Source organism: Manis pentadactyla, chromosome 4 (assembly GCF_030020395.1).
Source record: "Manis pentadactyla isolate mManPen7 chromosome 4, mManPen7.hap1, whole genome shotgun sequence".
Classification (NCBI taxonomy): Eukaryota; Metazoa; Chordata; class Mammalia; order Pholidota; family Manidae; genus Manis; species Manis pentadactyla.
Window position 1 is genome coordinate 24,553,945 of NC_080022.1, and position 16,775 is coordinate 24,570,719.

General features: G+C 42.2%; 1 protein-coding gene across 2 annotated transcripts in view; it reads right to left on the reverse strand.

Annotated features, from left to right (window-relative positions):
* Positions 1-86: 86 nt before the first annotated feature.
* YARS1 (tyrosyl-tRNA synthetase 1) overlaps positions 87-16,775 on the reverse strand; it is a 36,289-nt gene continuing 19,600 nt past the window's right edge. The window contains exons 6-13 of one of the 2 annotated variants that reach the window (XM_036885210.2): positions 11,481-11,573; positions 7,906-8,041; positions 7,357-7,442; positions 4,814-4,949; positions 3,947-4,041; positions 2,873-3,066; positions 2,195-2,336; positions 87-915 (exon numbers count right to left, since the gene is read on the reverse strand). In XM_036885210.2, the coding sequence (XP_036741105.2) occupies positions 805-915; positions 2,195-2,336; positions 2,873-3,066; positions 3,947-4,041; positions 4,814-4,949; positions 7,357-7,442; positions 7,906-8,041; positions 11,481-11,573 (993 nt within the window). In that variant the 3' untranslated portion in view covers positions 87-804. The remainder of the gene's footprint in view (positions 916-2,194; positions 2,337-2,872; positions 3,067-3,946; positions 4,042-4,813; positions 4,950-7,356; positions 7,443-7,905; positions 8,042-11,480; positions 11,574-16,775) is intronic. The other variant, XM_036885211.2, reaches the window with a different exon arrangement.

A 16,775-nucleotide genomic window follows, 5' to 3' on the forward strand; every position in this document is an offset into this window, starting at 1 on the left:
AGTCCTGGGTGAGGGCCCAGCAGCTGCTACACACTTGTGTTCCTCTCTCCTGAGGTGACCTAGCTCACAGGCTCTATCCAGACATCCTCGTTCAGAGATTTTATTTGAATTCATGACAGTGATGGTCAGTGACTCTGAGATGCTTTATGGAGACGTACCCCACCCTCTCTCAAGAAAGAACCAGCCTGTGCCATCTATTCTACTTTTGATGTTAACACACAGCTGGTTTGGGGAATATCCCAACTTAGAGGATCAAGAGAAATTCCAGGAGCCCTGGGGCACGCCCTGCCCTCAGTGCCAAGCCTCAGGGCTGGCAGGCATTGGGGGACAGCTGCCAACCACTTGGTAGACCACAAGGTTCTTGTTTTCCCTTCCCTTTCCTTTTCAAATCCCACAATTTCCTGTAATTAAGTTCAGTCAGACACCAGAACCCAGTCAGAGGTACAGCTGCTGGGATAACTCTAGGAAAACTTGGGAACCAATATTTTTCCAATTAGAAGGGTTGTGGCATAAACTTTTTCTATGAATTACACTGAAACCAGATTTCTCAAGTCAGCTGCCAAAGGAAGAAGGCAGAGCTGGGCTCGCTGCTGCCCCACCCTCGTTGCTACCTGGGAGGTCAGCCTGGATGATCCTGCATTCGGGGGAGGCTGAGCTGCCTCTCACCAAGTTCTGCCCGTAATCAAGTCCCAAGCTTCCTGCTTCAGTGTCCTGGGGGATGGGTAAACAGGTGATGGACGGAGCAAACTGAGGAGAGAGCAGATCAGTCAGGAAGATGGGAGAAGGAGGAAGACGCTGGCTTAGCTAGCTAATGCTTCCCCCTTTCAGCGATTTACAGGAGATGTTTCCCAGCTTGGTCATGAAGTTGCTCTGCTTCCACTGAGCAATGCACTCCTCAGAAATTTTAAAGTCAGCCTAGACAAGATAAACAAACAAAGTTACTACATTGATCCAAATTGAAGGTGGCAAGTATTCAAGACAACAATAACTCTCTTATGATGAGTTAACAGACTCAACTTCTCTAAGAGCAGTTTGTCAAAAGCTGTCATGTTCATGTAAATTTTGACTCAAGTAAATTCATTTTAGGGATTTATTTTACGGAAACAGTCATGAATAACTACAAAGAACAATGTACCAGGACACCATTCCACCATTCTAATAGTGAGAAACTGAAAACCTTAATGTCCAAGGTTTAGTAATTTGGTTAAATTATGCTAATTATGATGCAATGCTAATCACTAAGATCCCCCTCAATATTTAAGAGGACGGGGGAGTTTTTTTTGCACTAAGTTAAATAAAAAAAGAATAAATGAGTATGATTCAAACTGTAAATATATTATCTTTGCACAAAGAAAGTCCAGAAGGAAAGAACACTAATGACATTCTTCAGTATCTCCAGGTACCCAGACTATGGATATTTTCTTTCTTTCATTTACCCCTCTATTTTAGACGTACCTACAATCAACATTTATTTATAGCCAAAAAATAAATAAATGATTAAAAAAACCAGCCTGGAAAATCGGGTAAGGAAAGGGTGGACAGAGCCATTTGCCACATGTAGGAGGATGGAGAGAGGCAGAAACCTCTCTATATGTCCTCCAGAAACACTTTGTCCAACTGAGGAAACAAGGTATTAACTAGAAAAAGTCACACGTTAGTTCTATGAAGAGACTGAATTTCTGCTGCTTTATTAATTGACGTAGCCTAAGCACCTAGAACTGTGCCTGACATAGATACTAGGGACTCAGTATTACTTGAATGAATGAATTCAGGGTCACAAGGGCAGGCCATATAGGAGTCAATGCCCCTGAAGGTGAAGAGGGAATGTGTGCTCTAAGATCACGGAGGGTGGGAGAGGCCCTGGGAGGATTTTGATTCTGGCCCATCACTTCCGGTGACTCTGTGTGGCCTTGGCAGGTATCCTGCCAGTTAAAATGGGGATAATTCCTTAAGATGGCTGAAGATCAAATGAAAAAATGTCTGCAGTCCCTCACATGGTGCCTCTGACAGTCTCTCAGTACTGAGGACGGGAGGGTGCCCATACTCTTTGGGCATCTCCTGCAGAAAGGTCTGGAACGAAGGAGAGGCTCAGATGCAGTCTCTCATCTCGCGCAGCTGTGGATTCAGTAACAGAGCAGTTCTAGGAACACAGGCCTGGCAGCCCAGGGAAGAGAGAACTACTGCAGCTTTTTACCTGTAACTTCTCAAAGACTTTCTTCTTGGGCTTGAGCTCTTCGTCTGGTTGGCCCTTCTCATAGCCCTTCACAAACACTCGCTCGCCAGGAGCAGAGCCTGCAGGAGGGTCCAGAGGCTCAACCTTGTGGCTTGTTCCTTCTCTGGGGAGACACAGGACAAGGAAAGATTGAGGCTACGGATGGCCTCCGGTTGCCATGGAGGCCAAAGCATTAGGGCCTTTACATAGGGGCCCTAATGGGATTTAGAGCTTTCTCAATGCCAGAGCCCCAGGTCCTCACTGTTGTACTAAATGTCTGGATAACAGGGCTAAACTGAAATCCTATGTTGGGAGAGACCCCAAAATCTGGGCTTTTAAGGGAGGAAGTGTCTGTAATGAAACAACATGGCTTTAATAGCCAATGAGAACTGGGTTTGAATCCTGGCTCCACCTTTTCCTAGTAGTGAGAGTTTGTAGTGAGACACTGCTTTGAACCTTCAATTTCTGTTTTAATAAAATTAACTTTTGGTAAAGTGCTTCATTCACAGAACTTGCACAATAAATAATTCCTTCATGCACTGTCTTTTGGACAATGTTTTCATGGTTTCTATCTGGCAAATGGAAGGGCATCCTGTGGGCCAATTCCCCCCTCTTCTTGGCCTCCCTGGGTGCTGTGCCCCACCCCACATCCTCACTCACATAGAGGCACACAGAAGCATGCCTTGAGACTCAACTCCTCTCATCTTCTGGGGTTTCAGATTGCACAGCACCACCACCAGCCTATCCTGCAGTTCCTCCTTGGGTACAAACTGTACCAGGCCGCTCACCACAGTCCGTGGCTCAGCTTCCCCCACATCAATCTTCTCCACATACAGGCTGTCTGCTTCTGGATGCTGCCAGCAAGAGATATCAGTCCCAGAGAGTATCATAATGGGAAAGATCATAAGGCCTGGTGAACCCAGACCCTGGAAAGGTTCATCCGCTCCCCACAGAGGCCTCCGAGGGACGCTCCAGCATTAACTCTCTTTCCAGGTCCCAGACAGCAGACAGGCCAATGGGCTTCGAAGGTACATTCTACTCTCAACCAAGAGGCAGGCATTGAGTAAAATGAGCCTGACTGTGTAAGACGAGAAGAAATCTCTAACAGAGATTAAATGGTCTGGGCTGTCTGGCTAGCTACCATCACGGCCATAGCTGCACAGGTCGGTCCTCAGTGACTGGGAGGTGGGAGAGGCACCATGGCTGGCCTCGCCATCTGAAAGTGCATCAGTTGTTCTCGCAAAGCAGTGTAGGTGGTCGGGTGGTTAACAGTGAAAAAAAAAGGCAAATCAATGCTGGGAGGGGAAAAATGCCTACAACAATGGTTTCAGGTCACTGGCTGCATAACCTTCCGTCTCTGGGGAAAAGTCCTTCTCCTTTCACCATTTTCCGGGAGGTGGGGATGAGTGCGAGACAAAGCAGCTGATCCAAGATAAGGCCTGCAGCTAGTCCAGACAAGCCAGTAGCGGCCAGGTGAGTCCACCAGATTGATTTAATGGATAAACAAGTTCTCTCTGACTAACATCCGCCCCCTACTCTGAGTTCCTGGCTGTGTTTGGTTGCACAGGGTCCAGAGGCAGCAAAGGGAAAAGCCTGACGCCTGGAATCAGAACTGGGTTTGACCTGCAATATGACCGTGGGAATGTTGCTTCCCATCCTAGGCCAGGTTTCCTCCAGATGGAGACAGACAGACCTGACCCCTACCCACCTCTCTGGGATGTGAAAAACGAGTACCTTGTCCACACTAATGACTTTCCCCACACGGATGTCCAGCCGGGATGGGATGGCCTCTGGTTCTGAATTCTTGACAGGGCCTTTGGCAAGTGGCTCTGGGAATGAGAAGAACCCCAAGGGGTCAGAATTCTCCTTCCCCATGATTGGTCAATGGCTAGCTGATCCCACCAAATGAGGATAGTAGCAGGAACTGATGCAGAGTCTCCAGAATCTGCCCACTGAGTTCTACCTTCTTTAAAATGGGGTCAGAAACCTTTGAGAAGGGACCCGCCAAACTTTCATCTATTCTCTCCCTCAGTTCTTAGGCTGGAAGGACAGGGTGGGGGCAAGCAGTGGCTTTGCCACCTCTACGCATTTCCATTCACGCATTCCACTTATATTTACTGCATCTTTTCTGGGAGGGTCACACAAAACTTGATATTAAGTATCTCAACATCACAGACAAATAGTTGGCCAAAGAAGAGCCAGTCAGAAGCATGTGGAAGAGACCGGGGAAAATCTGAAGACGAGCTTCCCTACAGACACCATGCGGGCTCCGCCTGAGCAGAGCAGTCAGGCAGGGCACATTCATGGTCGGACCTGCCTGTCTCCCTAACTGAAGAGGCGGGTTTAGCAGAAGGATCAAAGCACACATCTCACACCAGCATCCCCCAGGAGGGTTGGCACAGCAGGATGTAACTCCAGAGCAGAATCAAATCCCGAAGAAGAGGACACACATTCCATTCCCGTAGCCAACAGGGTAAGACAATCTTACACTTCTGGCCCCGGGGCTTTTTGGCCCTCAATGTGAGACCTTTTCTGAGGCCCACTGACAGGCTCCATCCTGGTGGAGTCATCCCCCTCCCTGGCTGTCCCAGCAGGCCTTACTCTGCTTTGAGGGATCTGGGTAGGCAGTGCTGGACAGTTTCTTCAGTGCAGGGGTATTGAACTTTTCCCGGATGGGGTCCAACAACTTGTTCAGGGCGACTTCCACAGACTTCTTAAGGTCTCCTGGGTGCACTACCTGCAAAAGTACACAAAGGCCTGGTGAGATGAGGCATTCCAGGGGGGCACAGGCCATCCAAATCCACTACGAATAATGTGCATATAGGATGCAGGCTGTCTTCCCAAGAGTCTTATTTGATCCTCAGAACAACTTTGTGAAGCTGGTGGAGCAGAGAAGGGGAAAAAAGTTCAGAAAGGTATCAAACTTGTCTGAGATCCAGGTCTTCTGACTCTGAATTTCAAGCTAACTTGAGGGTTTTTAGATGCCAGATGTTAGCAGACAAATTATTCTTGTTCCTCCATTTATGCAAAGTTCAGTGGCATAAGCGAGGTGTCATTTATAGGCACAGAAATATTTGCACCAGCAACCCAAGGGCTAAAGATAGCCTGAGGTGGGGCTGAGTGAGCAGGGGGAACAGGGCTCTGGATCTGGTCAGACAGGGCTTAGAGTCCCAGCTGGCATGTGACCCCAAACCAAGCACTGAAGTTTGATATTCTTCACCTGGTAAGGTAACAACACCTCTACCTCGTAACATCAGAACAAGGCTTAAATCACAACATCGGGGGACATGGTGAGCAGTGCTGGCAGTTCAGTAACCCAATTTTTCTTCTTGTGTCCTGTGACTAGGCCTGAAAGTATCTTCTAGATATTCTGAGGGGATATGCCTTAGGTATGAATACCTATCCTATAACAGTGCTTACATTTTTGTTCCTGATGCTATTCCTTCATTTTCTTGGGACTATTTCGTTTTTTACAATAAGAAAGCTTTAGACCTACACTGTCCAATATGGTAGTCATGTGGATATTTAAATGTAAATTAAAATTCAGTTCCTCAGTTGCACTGGTCACACTGTAAGGCTCACCAGCCCCATGTGGCCAGGGGCAGCTGTGAGACAGTACAGGCAGAACACCTCCCCCATCACAGAGCTGCTGCTGGATAAACTGCTCCAGGCTTTTTCCAGATGCATTTCTTCTATTCCTTCTCATTATTCCCACAAAGAACTGGTCACAGGGTTGAGGACTGGAGTATAGAAGGGATGCAGAGCTACGGTGGTGAAACATCCAAAAAATGGGACTTAACAGCCCTCAGAACCTCAGAGGTCACTGGGTCTTTTCCTTCATTTGATGCTCAAGCCCTCATACAACACTCTGGCCTCTGCCTGAAGACCTCGATGACACAAGGTCATGCGAGTTAGCCTGTCCATTGTCATACAACTGACATCATGAGAAAGTTCTTCCTGATGCTGGACCTAAACGTGCCTGCCTGTGGGTCCCACCTGCAGTTCTGGGTTGGCTCTATGGTGCCACAAGAAGAAACCTAACCCCTCTACTGAGAGAGTCCTTCACTGATTTGAGGATGATCAAACACATACTTCCTTCCCAGATAAACTCTCCCAGGTCTTTCAAGTGTGCTTTTGTGACATGGCATTGAGTCTGTCTGTTCCTTATCACAGCAGCCTTCCTCTCCCCACTCACACACCCCAGGCTGTCAAAAAACCCACACAAAATTGAGCCCACGGCTGAATGTGCAACCCCAAATGTACCTGCAATAATGGGAAACTGAATGGACTATCAACTCCTTGGTTCGAGACTCAACATTTCTGATGTCTTAGGCCAAGACTTCATTAACATTTCTGACAGCCCTATCACAATGCTGATTCAGCCCAAATTCAGTCAATCAAAACCTCCCATTTTCTTTCCCTACATAGGCTATTATTATATCTTCACTTTATGAGCTGGTCTTGCCTCTCTCTCCTAAATGTTCCCCCTCCTTTTAGACTCTGGTCAGACCAAACCACTTGTGTTCCTCATGTACCATGCTGCTCCATCTTACCAAGTCTGTGCCCAATTTACCTCCTCAGGAACCCTTAATCCTCAAGTGAAACAGTGTTTAGATGTTGACACACCATGAAGCCAGCTAATTATTTCCTCATATTTTACTTTGGGACCATGTACATATCTTCATTGTACAGCGACACAGTAAATGATAACATTTACATGTCTGCCTTTCCTATGGGACGATGAGCTTCATGAGAATTCAATCTTTTTTGCAATGCCAGCCCCTACTATGGCGCCTAACACATAGGCACCTCGTATATCTTTCGTTAAACTATTTGGTGAAATGAATAGTAGCCTCTATTTTGTCTTTTTATAGTTGTATCTTTTTTGAACCTTCTGTACCTTTCCCTAAGATGCTTCATATCATTGGGTTTGGTCCTTCATCCCAGGTTAAGTCCTTTGCAGAGTGATTAGGACATCAAAATATTAGCTTTGTGCCATTTGCCCAACTAACCTGTGAACATTACAAAATATACTAGTCCTGGAGCAAGAATGCCCTGTGGTACATAAGAAGGAACTGGGTAGGCCAAGATGGAGAGGTCTGCCACAATGAGTTCAGCGGGGATTACTCCTTTTCTGGTATTACCTCATCAGCAAAGTCCTTTTCCAGGTCCAGGTAAGCTGTGTAGGTTTTGTTTCCACCCCATTTCTCATCTCGAAGGATCACAAACTCTAGAAGAAAAAGGATCCACACCAACAAAATCAGTGATAATGGCAGAGTCAGCATTCCTAGCTCAAATGTATGGGTATCTGTAGTTTTTGCATATATTTTGAACTTCATTATATGGCATTTATTGTTCACAAATTGAAGAGTGGCCATGTTATAGCCCAGAAAGCATCCAAGCTCAAGAGGAAGGATTGTGCCTTACATGATTTTATGTGCCTCTGATTCAACATGCCTGCCCCTGCCCTCATTTCTACAACCCCTCCCACCCACCCACTCCACTTAGACCCTAATCCAGTAACAAAACACATGGATAACTAAAATGATATCCCAACTTCAATCATACATTAATACATATGAAATCAGAGAAGCCCATCCCTGGAGAAAGACTCTTAAAAATCAGAAATTTGATCAGAGCACTTGTTTCACATTTCAGCCCGGCCTCTGAGAAGTCATCAGGGAGTGTCTTACCGGACTTGAGGGGAAAGAGAACATGCTTGATGAAGGATAAAACCCCGTTGTTCTCCACATTCCCTGGCTCACAGAAGGCCTTCTTCAGCTTTTTCTTCACATCCTCCTTCGGATCAAGGAGATCAATCTTGGACTCCTAGAAGCCATGGAGAAGAGGACCTCTTGTGGTTGAAAATGATAGAGTATACTCAACTAATCTGCATATATATATATATTTAAAATTTTTTTATTAAAGTATTATTGATATGCACTCTTATGAAGATTTCACAAGAAAAACAATGTGGTTATTACATTCACCCTTATTATCGAGTCCTGCCCCATACTCCATTGCAATCACTGTACATCAGAATAGTAAGATGCCACAGAGTCACTACTTGTCTTCTCTGTGCTACACTGTCTTTCCCATGAAACCCCCCACACCATGTGTGCCAATCATAATAATACCTCTCAGTCCCCTTCCCCCTCCCTCCCCACCCACCCTTCCCCACCCCTTCCCTTTGGTAACCACTAGTCCCTTCTTGGAGTTTGTGAGTCTGCTGCTGTTTTGTTCCTTCAGTTTTGCTTTATTGTTATACTCCACAAATGAGGGGAATAATTTGGTACTTGTCTTTCTCTGCCTGACTTATTTCACTCAGCAAAATACCCTCTAGCTCCACCCATCTTGTTGCAAATGGTAGAATTTCTTTCTTTCTTATGGCTGAATAGTATTCCATTGTGCATATGTCCCACATCTTTATCCTTTTGTCTACTGATGGACACTTAGGTTGCTTCCGTATCTTGGCTATTGTAAATAGTGCTGTGATGAACATAGAGGTGCATATGTCTTTCTGAATCTGAGAACTTGTATTCTTTGGGTAAATTCCTAGGAGAGAAATCCCTGGGATAAATGGCATTTCTATTTTTAGTTTTTTTGAGGAACCTCCATATTGCTTTCCACAATGGTTGAACTAATTTACATTCCCACCAGCAGTGTAGTAGGAGGGTTCCCCTTTCTCCACATCCTCATCAACATCTGTTGTTTCTTGTCTTTTCAATGGTGGCCATTCAATGAGTGATATCTCATTGTGGTTTTAATTTGCATTTCCCTGATGATTACCGATGTGGAGCATCTTTTCATGTGCCTGTTGGTCATCTGAATTTCTTCTTTGGAGAATTGTCTGTTCATATCCTTCGCCCATTTTTTAATCAGGTTATTTGCTTTTTGGTTGATGAGGTGTGTGAGTTCTTTATATATTTTGGATGTTAACCCCTTGTTAGATATGTCGTTTACAAATATATTCTCCCATACTGTAGGATGCCTTTTTGTTCTGCTGACGGTGTCCTTTGCTGTACAGAAGCTTTTTAGCTTGATGTAGTCCCATGTATTCATTTTTGCTTTTTTTCCCCTTGCCCAAGGAGATGCGTTCAGGAAAAATTTGCTCATGTGTATATTCAGGAGATTTTTGCCTATGTTGTCTTCTAAGAGTTTTATTGTTTCATGACTTACATTCAGGTCTTTGATCCATTTTGAGTTTACTTTTGTGTATGGGGTTAGACAATAATCTAGTTTCATTCTCTTACATGTAGCTGTCCAATTTTGCAAACATCAGTTATTGAAGAGGCTGTCCTTTCCCCATTGTATATTCATGGCTCCATTATCATATATTAATTGACCATATATGCTTGGGTTTATATCTGGGCTCTCTAGTCTGTTCCATCGGTCTATTGGTCTGCTCTTGTGCCAGTACCAAACTGTCTTGATTACTGTGACTTTGTAGTAGAGCTTGAAGTCGGGGAGTGTAATCCCCCCAGCTTTATTCTTCCTTCTCAGGATTGCTTTGGCTATTTGGGGTCTTTTGTGGTTCCATATGAATTTTAGAACTATTTGCTCTAGTTCATGGAAGAATGCTGTTGGTATTTTGATAAGGATTGCATTGTATCTGTAGATTGCTTTAGGCAGGATGGCCAATATATATTTTTTAAATAAAGATTTAAACATTAACAACTTTTATAAAAACAGAATTAATCAGAGTGAAGAATCACTCACTCATAATATTGCCACCCAATAACAACAAAAACACAACTTTTTATTTTTACTGTGTTCTTCCCAGGCCTTGTCTATAGCACACAGAATCGTTACAAAGGTACAGTTAGAGAACAAATGTCTATCCTTTGTTTTTTCACTTGAGACTATATTGTAAGTATTTCTGAGTGGCTGCTTAGTCTTCACTTTCAATTTTTATGATGTACTACATTTACAATTATTATTAGTGACAATATAACTTAACTTCTTAACTGTTAGATTATGTCTTAATTTTCACAAATTTATAATGCTACAATGAACATCTTTGCAGAGGTTTTTTTGCCTTCTCTAGGATTATTTCCTTAAGCTAACAGAAATTGCTAGGCCCAAAACTATTTCCTGAAAGGGGTACACTAATTGACATCGTCATCAGCAATGTGTGAGGGTACTTGTTTCAATGGATCACTGACACCAGATATTATGCATGATCTAGGGCCATGTTTCCTTTTTAGGGTAATAGGATTTAGTTCTTATTTTACAGTCAGTGAGCTCATGCTCATTTGGGTTCATTGATTAACAAATTCTGGTCCACATATGACTGTGTAGGAGTCACCTGGGTACTTTAAAAAAGTATAAAATTACTGGACTCTACCTGAACCTTGTGAGTCAAAACATTAAAAAAATGTGTATTTTTAAAAAGCTCTCTGAGTGATTCTGGTGCCGTCAGGTTGAGGAACTGCTGCTGGTGCCCATTTCCCAGGTGAAGATATGATGAATATCACCAGATAGGGTGAGTGACATGGCACTTTGTCAGAGAAGTAACTGACACATGGAGCATTTTAACAAGAGAGAGAAAGGAGTAAGTATACTCCATTAAAGATGAAGAGACCAACCTCTGATCAAAGATCAAGAAGCCAGGCTTAAAGGACTAGATGAGCAACCAAACATGACTTCGATGAGAATCACCCAGGAGGATTTGAGAGAAAATACAGACACCAGAGTGGTCCCTAAAGTGGTCCCCACTTTATCAGGAGTTCTAAGAACAGGGTCTAATCAACTCTTTTCTAAAAACATTCTCTATGTGATTCTGAAGATCAGCCATGTTTGGGAAACCATAATTCAACCGTTCACATCTTTGGGTTCCACTAAGTCCTCTATTCTGTACCCTTGAGATCAAAACAAAAATATACTTTCCCTAAGACTTTTAAATGTTAAAAGATATATTTATCCTATTAATCACATCAAACATCACCCTAAGAATCAAGATGCTAATTGGTGTAATGCAATCTCAGCCTTCTCATTAGTAATGCTGACTTTTATCATGGTTCTATAAATGATAAAATTATTTTGGCTTGTGCTTTTTGTCAGTAGCAGTAAAACTGTTAAAATTATGACTGGATCCCATCAGGACTGCTTCTGAGTCCTTCAGTATTGAAGAATCCTGGAATTAACTGGATGGCTTAAGATTCCTTATAATTCAAATACTTGAGAATTCTAGTTAGCCAGGTTAGAAGAATCCTCAATCTCTTCATCTCCTGATAAGATTTCTATCAAATCAGAGTTGGCAACCTACCTCTTCTGAAGAGCTCATTTTATTGCCAGTTAATCCTGGAACCATAGGATTCATCAGATGGACCCGTTTTGAGTATCCAAGTGTAGGGAGGTACTGAGGGGTTAGAAAGAAACATACAAAGTACTGTAAGTTCTATTAGTATAAGTTCCTCCTCAGTACCCTGATCTCATCTAACTTGGCTAGCAACTTAATGGTTTGATATATTCCTTCCAATCTTGTTTCTACTTAATATATAACTTTTCAATGGTGATCATAATGTAAACAAAGTTTTCTCTACAGCTTTGCAGGTAGTATTACATTGTGAGGCTACTGGATTTACCCTCCCATCATGAACAACTATAAAAGCTGTAAATACATAAAATAATCATTTGCGAGCATTGAACAGCAGCAAGCGTAGGGCTACAAATCTTGAGAAAAGGGAAAGCAAAGTGACCCTACACTAATGCTGGCTTTCTCCTTGAGGACTTTTTTTTTTTTTTTCAAACCAGGTGCTCAGAGAAAGAGACCAAGCACAGGGTAGCAATCTGACTAGGAAGCACAGGAGACAGAGACTGGACTTCAGGGCTGCCAAGAGGCTAGGGTTTAGGAAAGATTCTAGAGAAAAGGGAGCCCCTCTCCACAAACCTAAGTAAAAATTCCCCATTGATTTATTAACTGACTAATAGCTGTGTATGCAAATGGAGAGACTCCAGAAAGCCCAGGAGAGAATGGGCTCTGGGAGGCTGGAGGCCTGAGCAGAGGTTTCAGAGGCTACACACAGTGCTGGGGGGATAGAGGTCGAAGATTAGGTCCAATCAAAGCAGAGAGGGCTTTGTGAACACCCTGAGATCCCAGCGTGAGAAACCAGAAAGACCACATCCTAAGAATAAGGATCATAACATAGGAGTAAGGGCAAAATTGAAAGACTGGTTTTAACAAAGCCTAAAATCAACCTTTGTACAGGTTCAAGGTGATATAAGTAATTAAACAGCTTACAGAAAACAAAGCATGCTATAAACATAATCCAGAGCCTCTGCAACAAATCTATGATGTCTTTGATACAATAAAAAAGTACTAGAAATGGGAACCAGAAAAAGTGACTGACAGTTATGAGAAAAGTCAATAAAAGCTGACCCAGAAACAATCTAGAAACTAGAATAAGTAGATCAGGATTTCAAAATGACCATGATTGGTGTGTTAAAGGAAATAGAGAAAGAGACGGAAAAAATGGATAAAAGATGGAGAATTGTAAAAAAAAGAACTGGTATCTATAAAAAAATGAATCAAATGGAAGTTCTAAAATAGCACAATACAATATTGGATGGACTTAATGGAAGACAGGGTTAATGAACTTGAAGAAAGGTCAAGAGAAGATCCAAACTGAAGCACAGAGGGAAGAAAGGAAAACAACAGAATGGAGTATGAGAGACATGTGGGACAAAATCAAGAGGTTGAACTTAAGTATAATTAGAGACAAAGAAAAAAAACCTTAAAAGCTGCCAAAGAAAGGATAGATTCTTTACCAAGGAGAACAATACTACTTATAGGTGACTTCACAATGGAAACCATAGAAGCCAGAGGCAATGGGACAACCCTTTAAAAAGTACTAAAAGAAAAATAATTGCCAACCTAGAATTTTATACTCAGTGAAAGCAAAAGCAAAAAGTGGGAAAAAAAAAAAAAGCTGTTTTCAGACAAAAGATGAAAGAACTCATTACCAAGAGATCTGTACTACGAACACAGAATTCTGAGGGTGGACTCTTTAGGCCAAAGGAAAATGATCCCAGATGGAAGAACAGAGGCACAGAAGTACAGGAAGGAATCAAGAGTATCAGAAAGGGTAAGTAGGGATAAGTATTCATGAAAATTGACTATATAAAAAAAACTATAATAAAGTCTTTGGGAGTTAAAATATATATGCAAGTAAAATACAAAACAGCACAAAAGGCAGGGAGGCATTAAATAAAGTAAAATTGGTGTAGGTTCTTACAGTGTTGAGACAGTGATAAAAATATCTAACTGAAGCTGCAGTAAATCACAAAGATACACACTGTAATCTCCAGGGCAGGAGTAGGCAAAACTTTTCTGGACAGGGCCAGATAATAACTATTTTTAGACATCATTGGCCATATATTATCTCTATTGCATAGTCTTTTTAATTTTTTGTACAGCCCTTAAAAAATATAAAAAACATTCTTAGAGCTTGTGGTCATATAAAAACAAGCCATGGGCCACCTCTCTGCTAGGGTAATAGAAGGTTCATCTAAAAAGTTAAGAGATGAGATAAAGTGGAATAAGTAGAAATACTTGATTCATCAAAAAATTTACACTGTAAGCATTTCCCCATTCATTAAATACATGTAAAACAATTTAAAATTATGTAATATTCCATCATAAGGATTTATCATAATGTATTTAATCAATCCTTTGCCACTGGATATAAATTTATTTCTAGATTTTTGCTTTAAATTGATAATGTGATACTTTTATATACATAACTGAAGTTGCACTTTTAAAATAATTTCCTTAGCAGAAATCTGTAGAATTATTAGAGCAAAGGGTAGAAACATTTTAGGGTTGTTAAATCACCTTGCAGGAATTTACATTTCTACTAACAGTGTTTTCTCTAAACCTTGCCAATACGAGGTTCTGAGATGCTTTAAAAAATACCAACCATTTTTCAATAGTCCTTTTCAACTTAAAGTCTTTCTCAGAAAATAACTATTATGCATTTGTGTGGGATTAATATATAAATCAAGTATAGAAATCAAATGTATAATCATATAAGACTTGATTATTTTTCTTGTAATTCCTGGTAAGTGATCAAGAACAGAACAAACAAGACCAAACAGTTTCTGTGACCTAATTTCCCTTGCTATTGTTTCAACACCATGTAAGACATTGTGCTCCAGGAGACTGGAGACTGCCGAGGATTAAGTTTAGAGTTAGTTAATGGTTGTCTATTAAGTCCCCCACACAGAATTCTACTGTTGTTAACATGTATTGCTCAATAAATACGAAGGGTACTCTCTCAGCATCACTCTTGTGCTGTTACGCCTTGAGTCCCCTGGCTGGTCCTTTCAGGTCTTCGATAACTCATGGTGTCTCCTCCCTTATCTGCGGATCAGAAGCCCAGAGAGACTGACAAGTGGCGCCCAAACAGGGACCATTGAAACTCAGAGCAGGGAAGCTCCGAAAATCATCGATCCAGTTAAGACTCCCAGGAAAGTGTACATAGGGACAGAGTCGAGACGTCAGGGACACTATAATGGGCCAACATGAAACTAAAGCAGATAAACTGGAGGATTACTTAAAATTACTCTGTGCCCTCCTAAAAACCTCAGGAGTGAAAACTTCTAAAAAACACCTTGCTCAACTACACAAATATATTAAAAAACATTGTTACTAGTTACCGCCACAACCCTCAGACAAGATGATTAGAGCAATGTATTAAGAAATTTCAAAAAGGCTCACAGACAGGGAAACATTATCCTTGTACCTGTTTGGGTGGATCCATGGCCCCTCAAAAAAAAAATGTGCCTTACACACATTAGTTCATGAACAGCTTCAGCGAGATAGATTAGAATTTTTCACAAGCCCATGGAATTCCCCTGCAGAGTCCGGAAAATGGAGACTCTTACATTACTTAAGACAAATTAATGCAGTCCTTAAACCTATGGGTCCTTTAGAAGAAGGCCTCCCTTTTCCAGCTATGATTCCGAAAGACTGGGACATGGTTATCATTGATCTTAAAGACTGTTTTTTTTCACAATTCCTTTAGCCATGGCATATAGGGAAAAGTTTGCTTTTACTGTACCCTCCTTAAATTTACAAGCTCCTTCAGAAGAATTCCAATAGAAAGTACTTCAAGGAATGTTATACAGCCCTACAATTTGTCAAAATTATGTGCACAGGGCTCTTTTGTCCCCTCCCGGCGTAAGCCAGGAGCTGTCTGTCCTCTCGCTGTATCTCTAAATAAAAGCCTCCCCTCAGCTCTCCTACCTTGACTGTTTGTAAAGTTCATTTATCCGCTCCACAAACAAGAACCCTGGCATCATCTTTGGGGGCTCGTCCAGGATAACTTCAGAGGTGAGTATCGGCATCCAAGCCTGCCTTTTCTTTCTCTGTCCTTATAGAAGGAAGCCATCTATGGCACACAGCATGGGGTGCTCGTCAGCCACTTAAATGGGACTAGCCCGCCTGCCGTTCTCAAAGTCTTGAGCGACAAGTTCCCCTGCATCTCCCTCAGTGGATCCCCTGTCTCCCTTGGGAGCTGGGAAAGTCAGCTGAGTGGAGGCCAGGATCCCGTTTCAGAGGCCTCTCCTCGGATGCAAGGGGCTGAGGAAAGCCGTGGGCAGCGTGGGCACCTGCGAGAGTCTAGGCTGAGGCTGCACTTCAGCGGCTTCTCAAAGGGCCGCGTGTCTGGGATCAGGCCCCCACAGCCCGACTGGGTATCCGTGAGGTGTCTCTCTGTCTCTCTGACTTCCAGCCTGCTTTTACAGGCCGCCCTGGCCTCTGGGTGAAGCAGGGGGCGTCCCTCTCTTCTAACTTCATCAGTTTCATGGAACCTGATGCCCACCACTGCAAGGTAAGAGACTGCTCTTACTCCTGACTAAATGCTGTACTCTTTATCTCATAAAATGTGTCTGATGTCTGAGTACCCGTTAGCCACTTAAAAAGACAATTAACGTCGGCTACCAGTCTTAAGTCTCTGATTAGAAAGGCTTGGCCCCTGAGAGAAGTATACAGTATAATAAGATTATATTTTGATGCAAAGAAGGGAAATGGTCAAAAATCCCATAGACTACAATATGGAATTAGTTTTCAGTGGAAATCTATTCTTATTGGGTTCATTTTTATCTTCAAAAATTGGGAGTTTTTTATACTAGACTCCCTGAAATGGAAGAAATTTATCATCTGCAATACATCCTGATTTTAAATAACTGGTGCTAGAATTGTATTTGCATTCCATTTCCAGCCGCCTAGACACACACAGTCCCTATCAGTACAGAGCCTTTACCGGCCCTTTTAGTCTGGGGCCATCTAAACCTTAACCCAGTTATGTAAACTGCTCGCCCTTAGAGTGTATTCTTGAAAATTGAGATACTTTTAATCAAGTAAGCTAAAAAGAGAGAAGGCAATTGAATATTAGTATCAAATCTTTGTATCAGTTTATCTGTCTGTGTATATGTTCTTTTATGAAAAGTGTTGCTAACTGTAGTCATTATGTCTCAATCTGTATGTTTGCATGTCTAAGTGTATAAATGAAAAATATTTTTTTACCTCTGGATGGTATTAATAAAAACTGATTCAAAG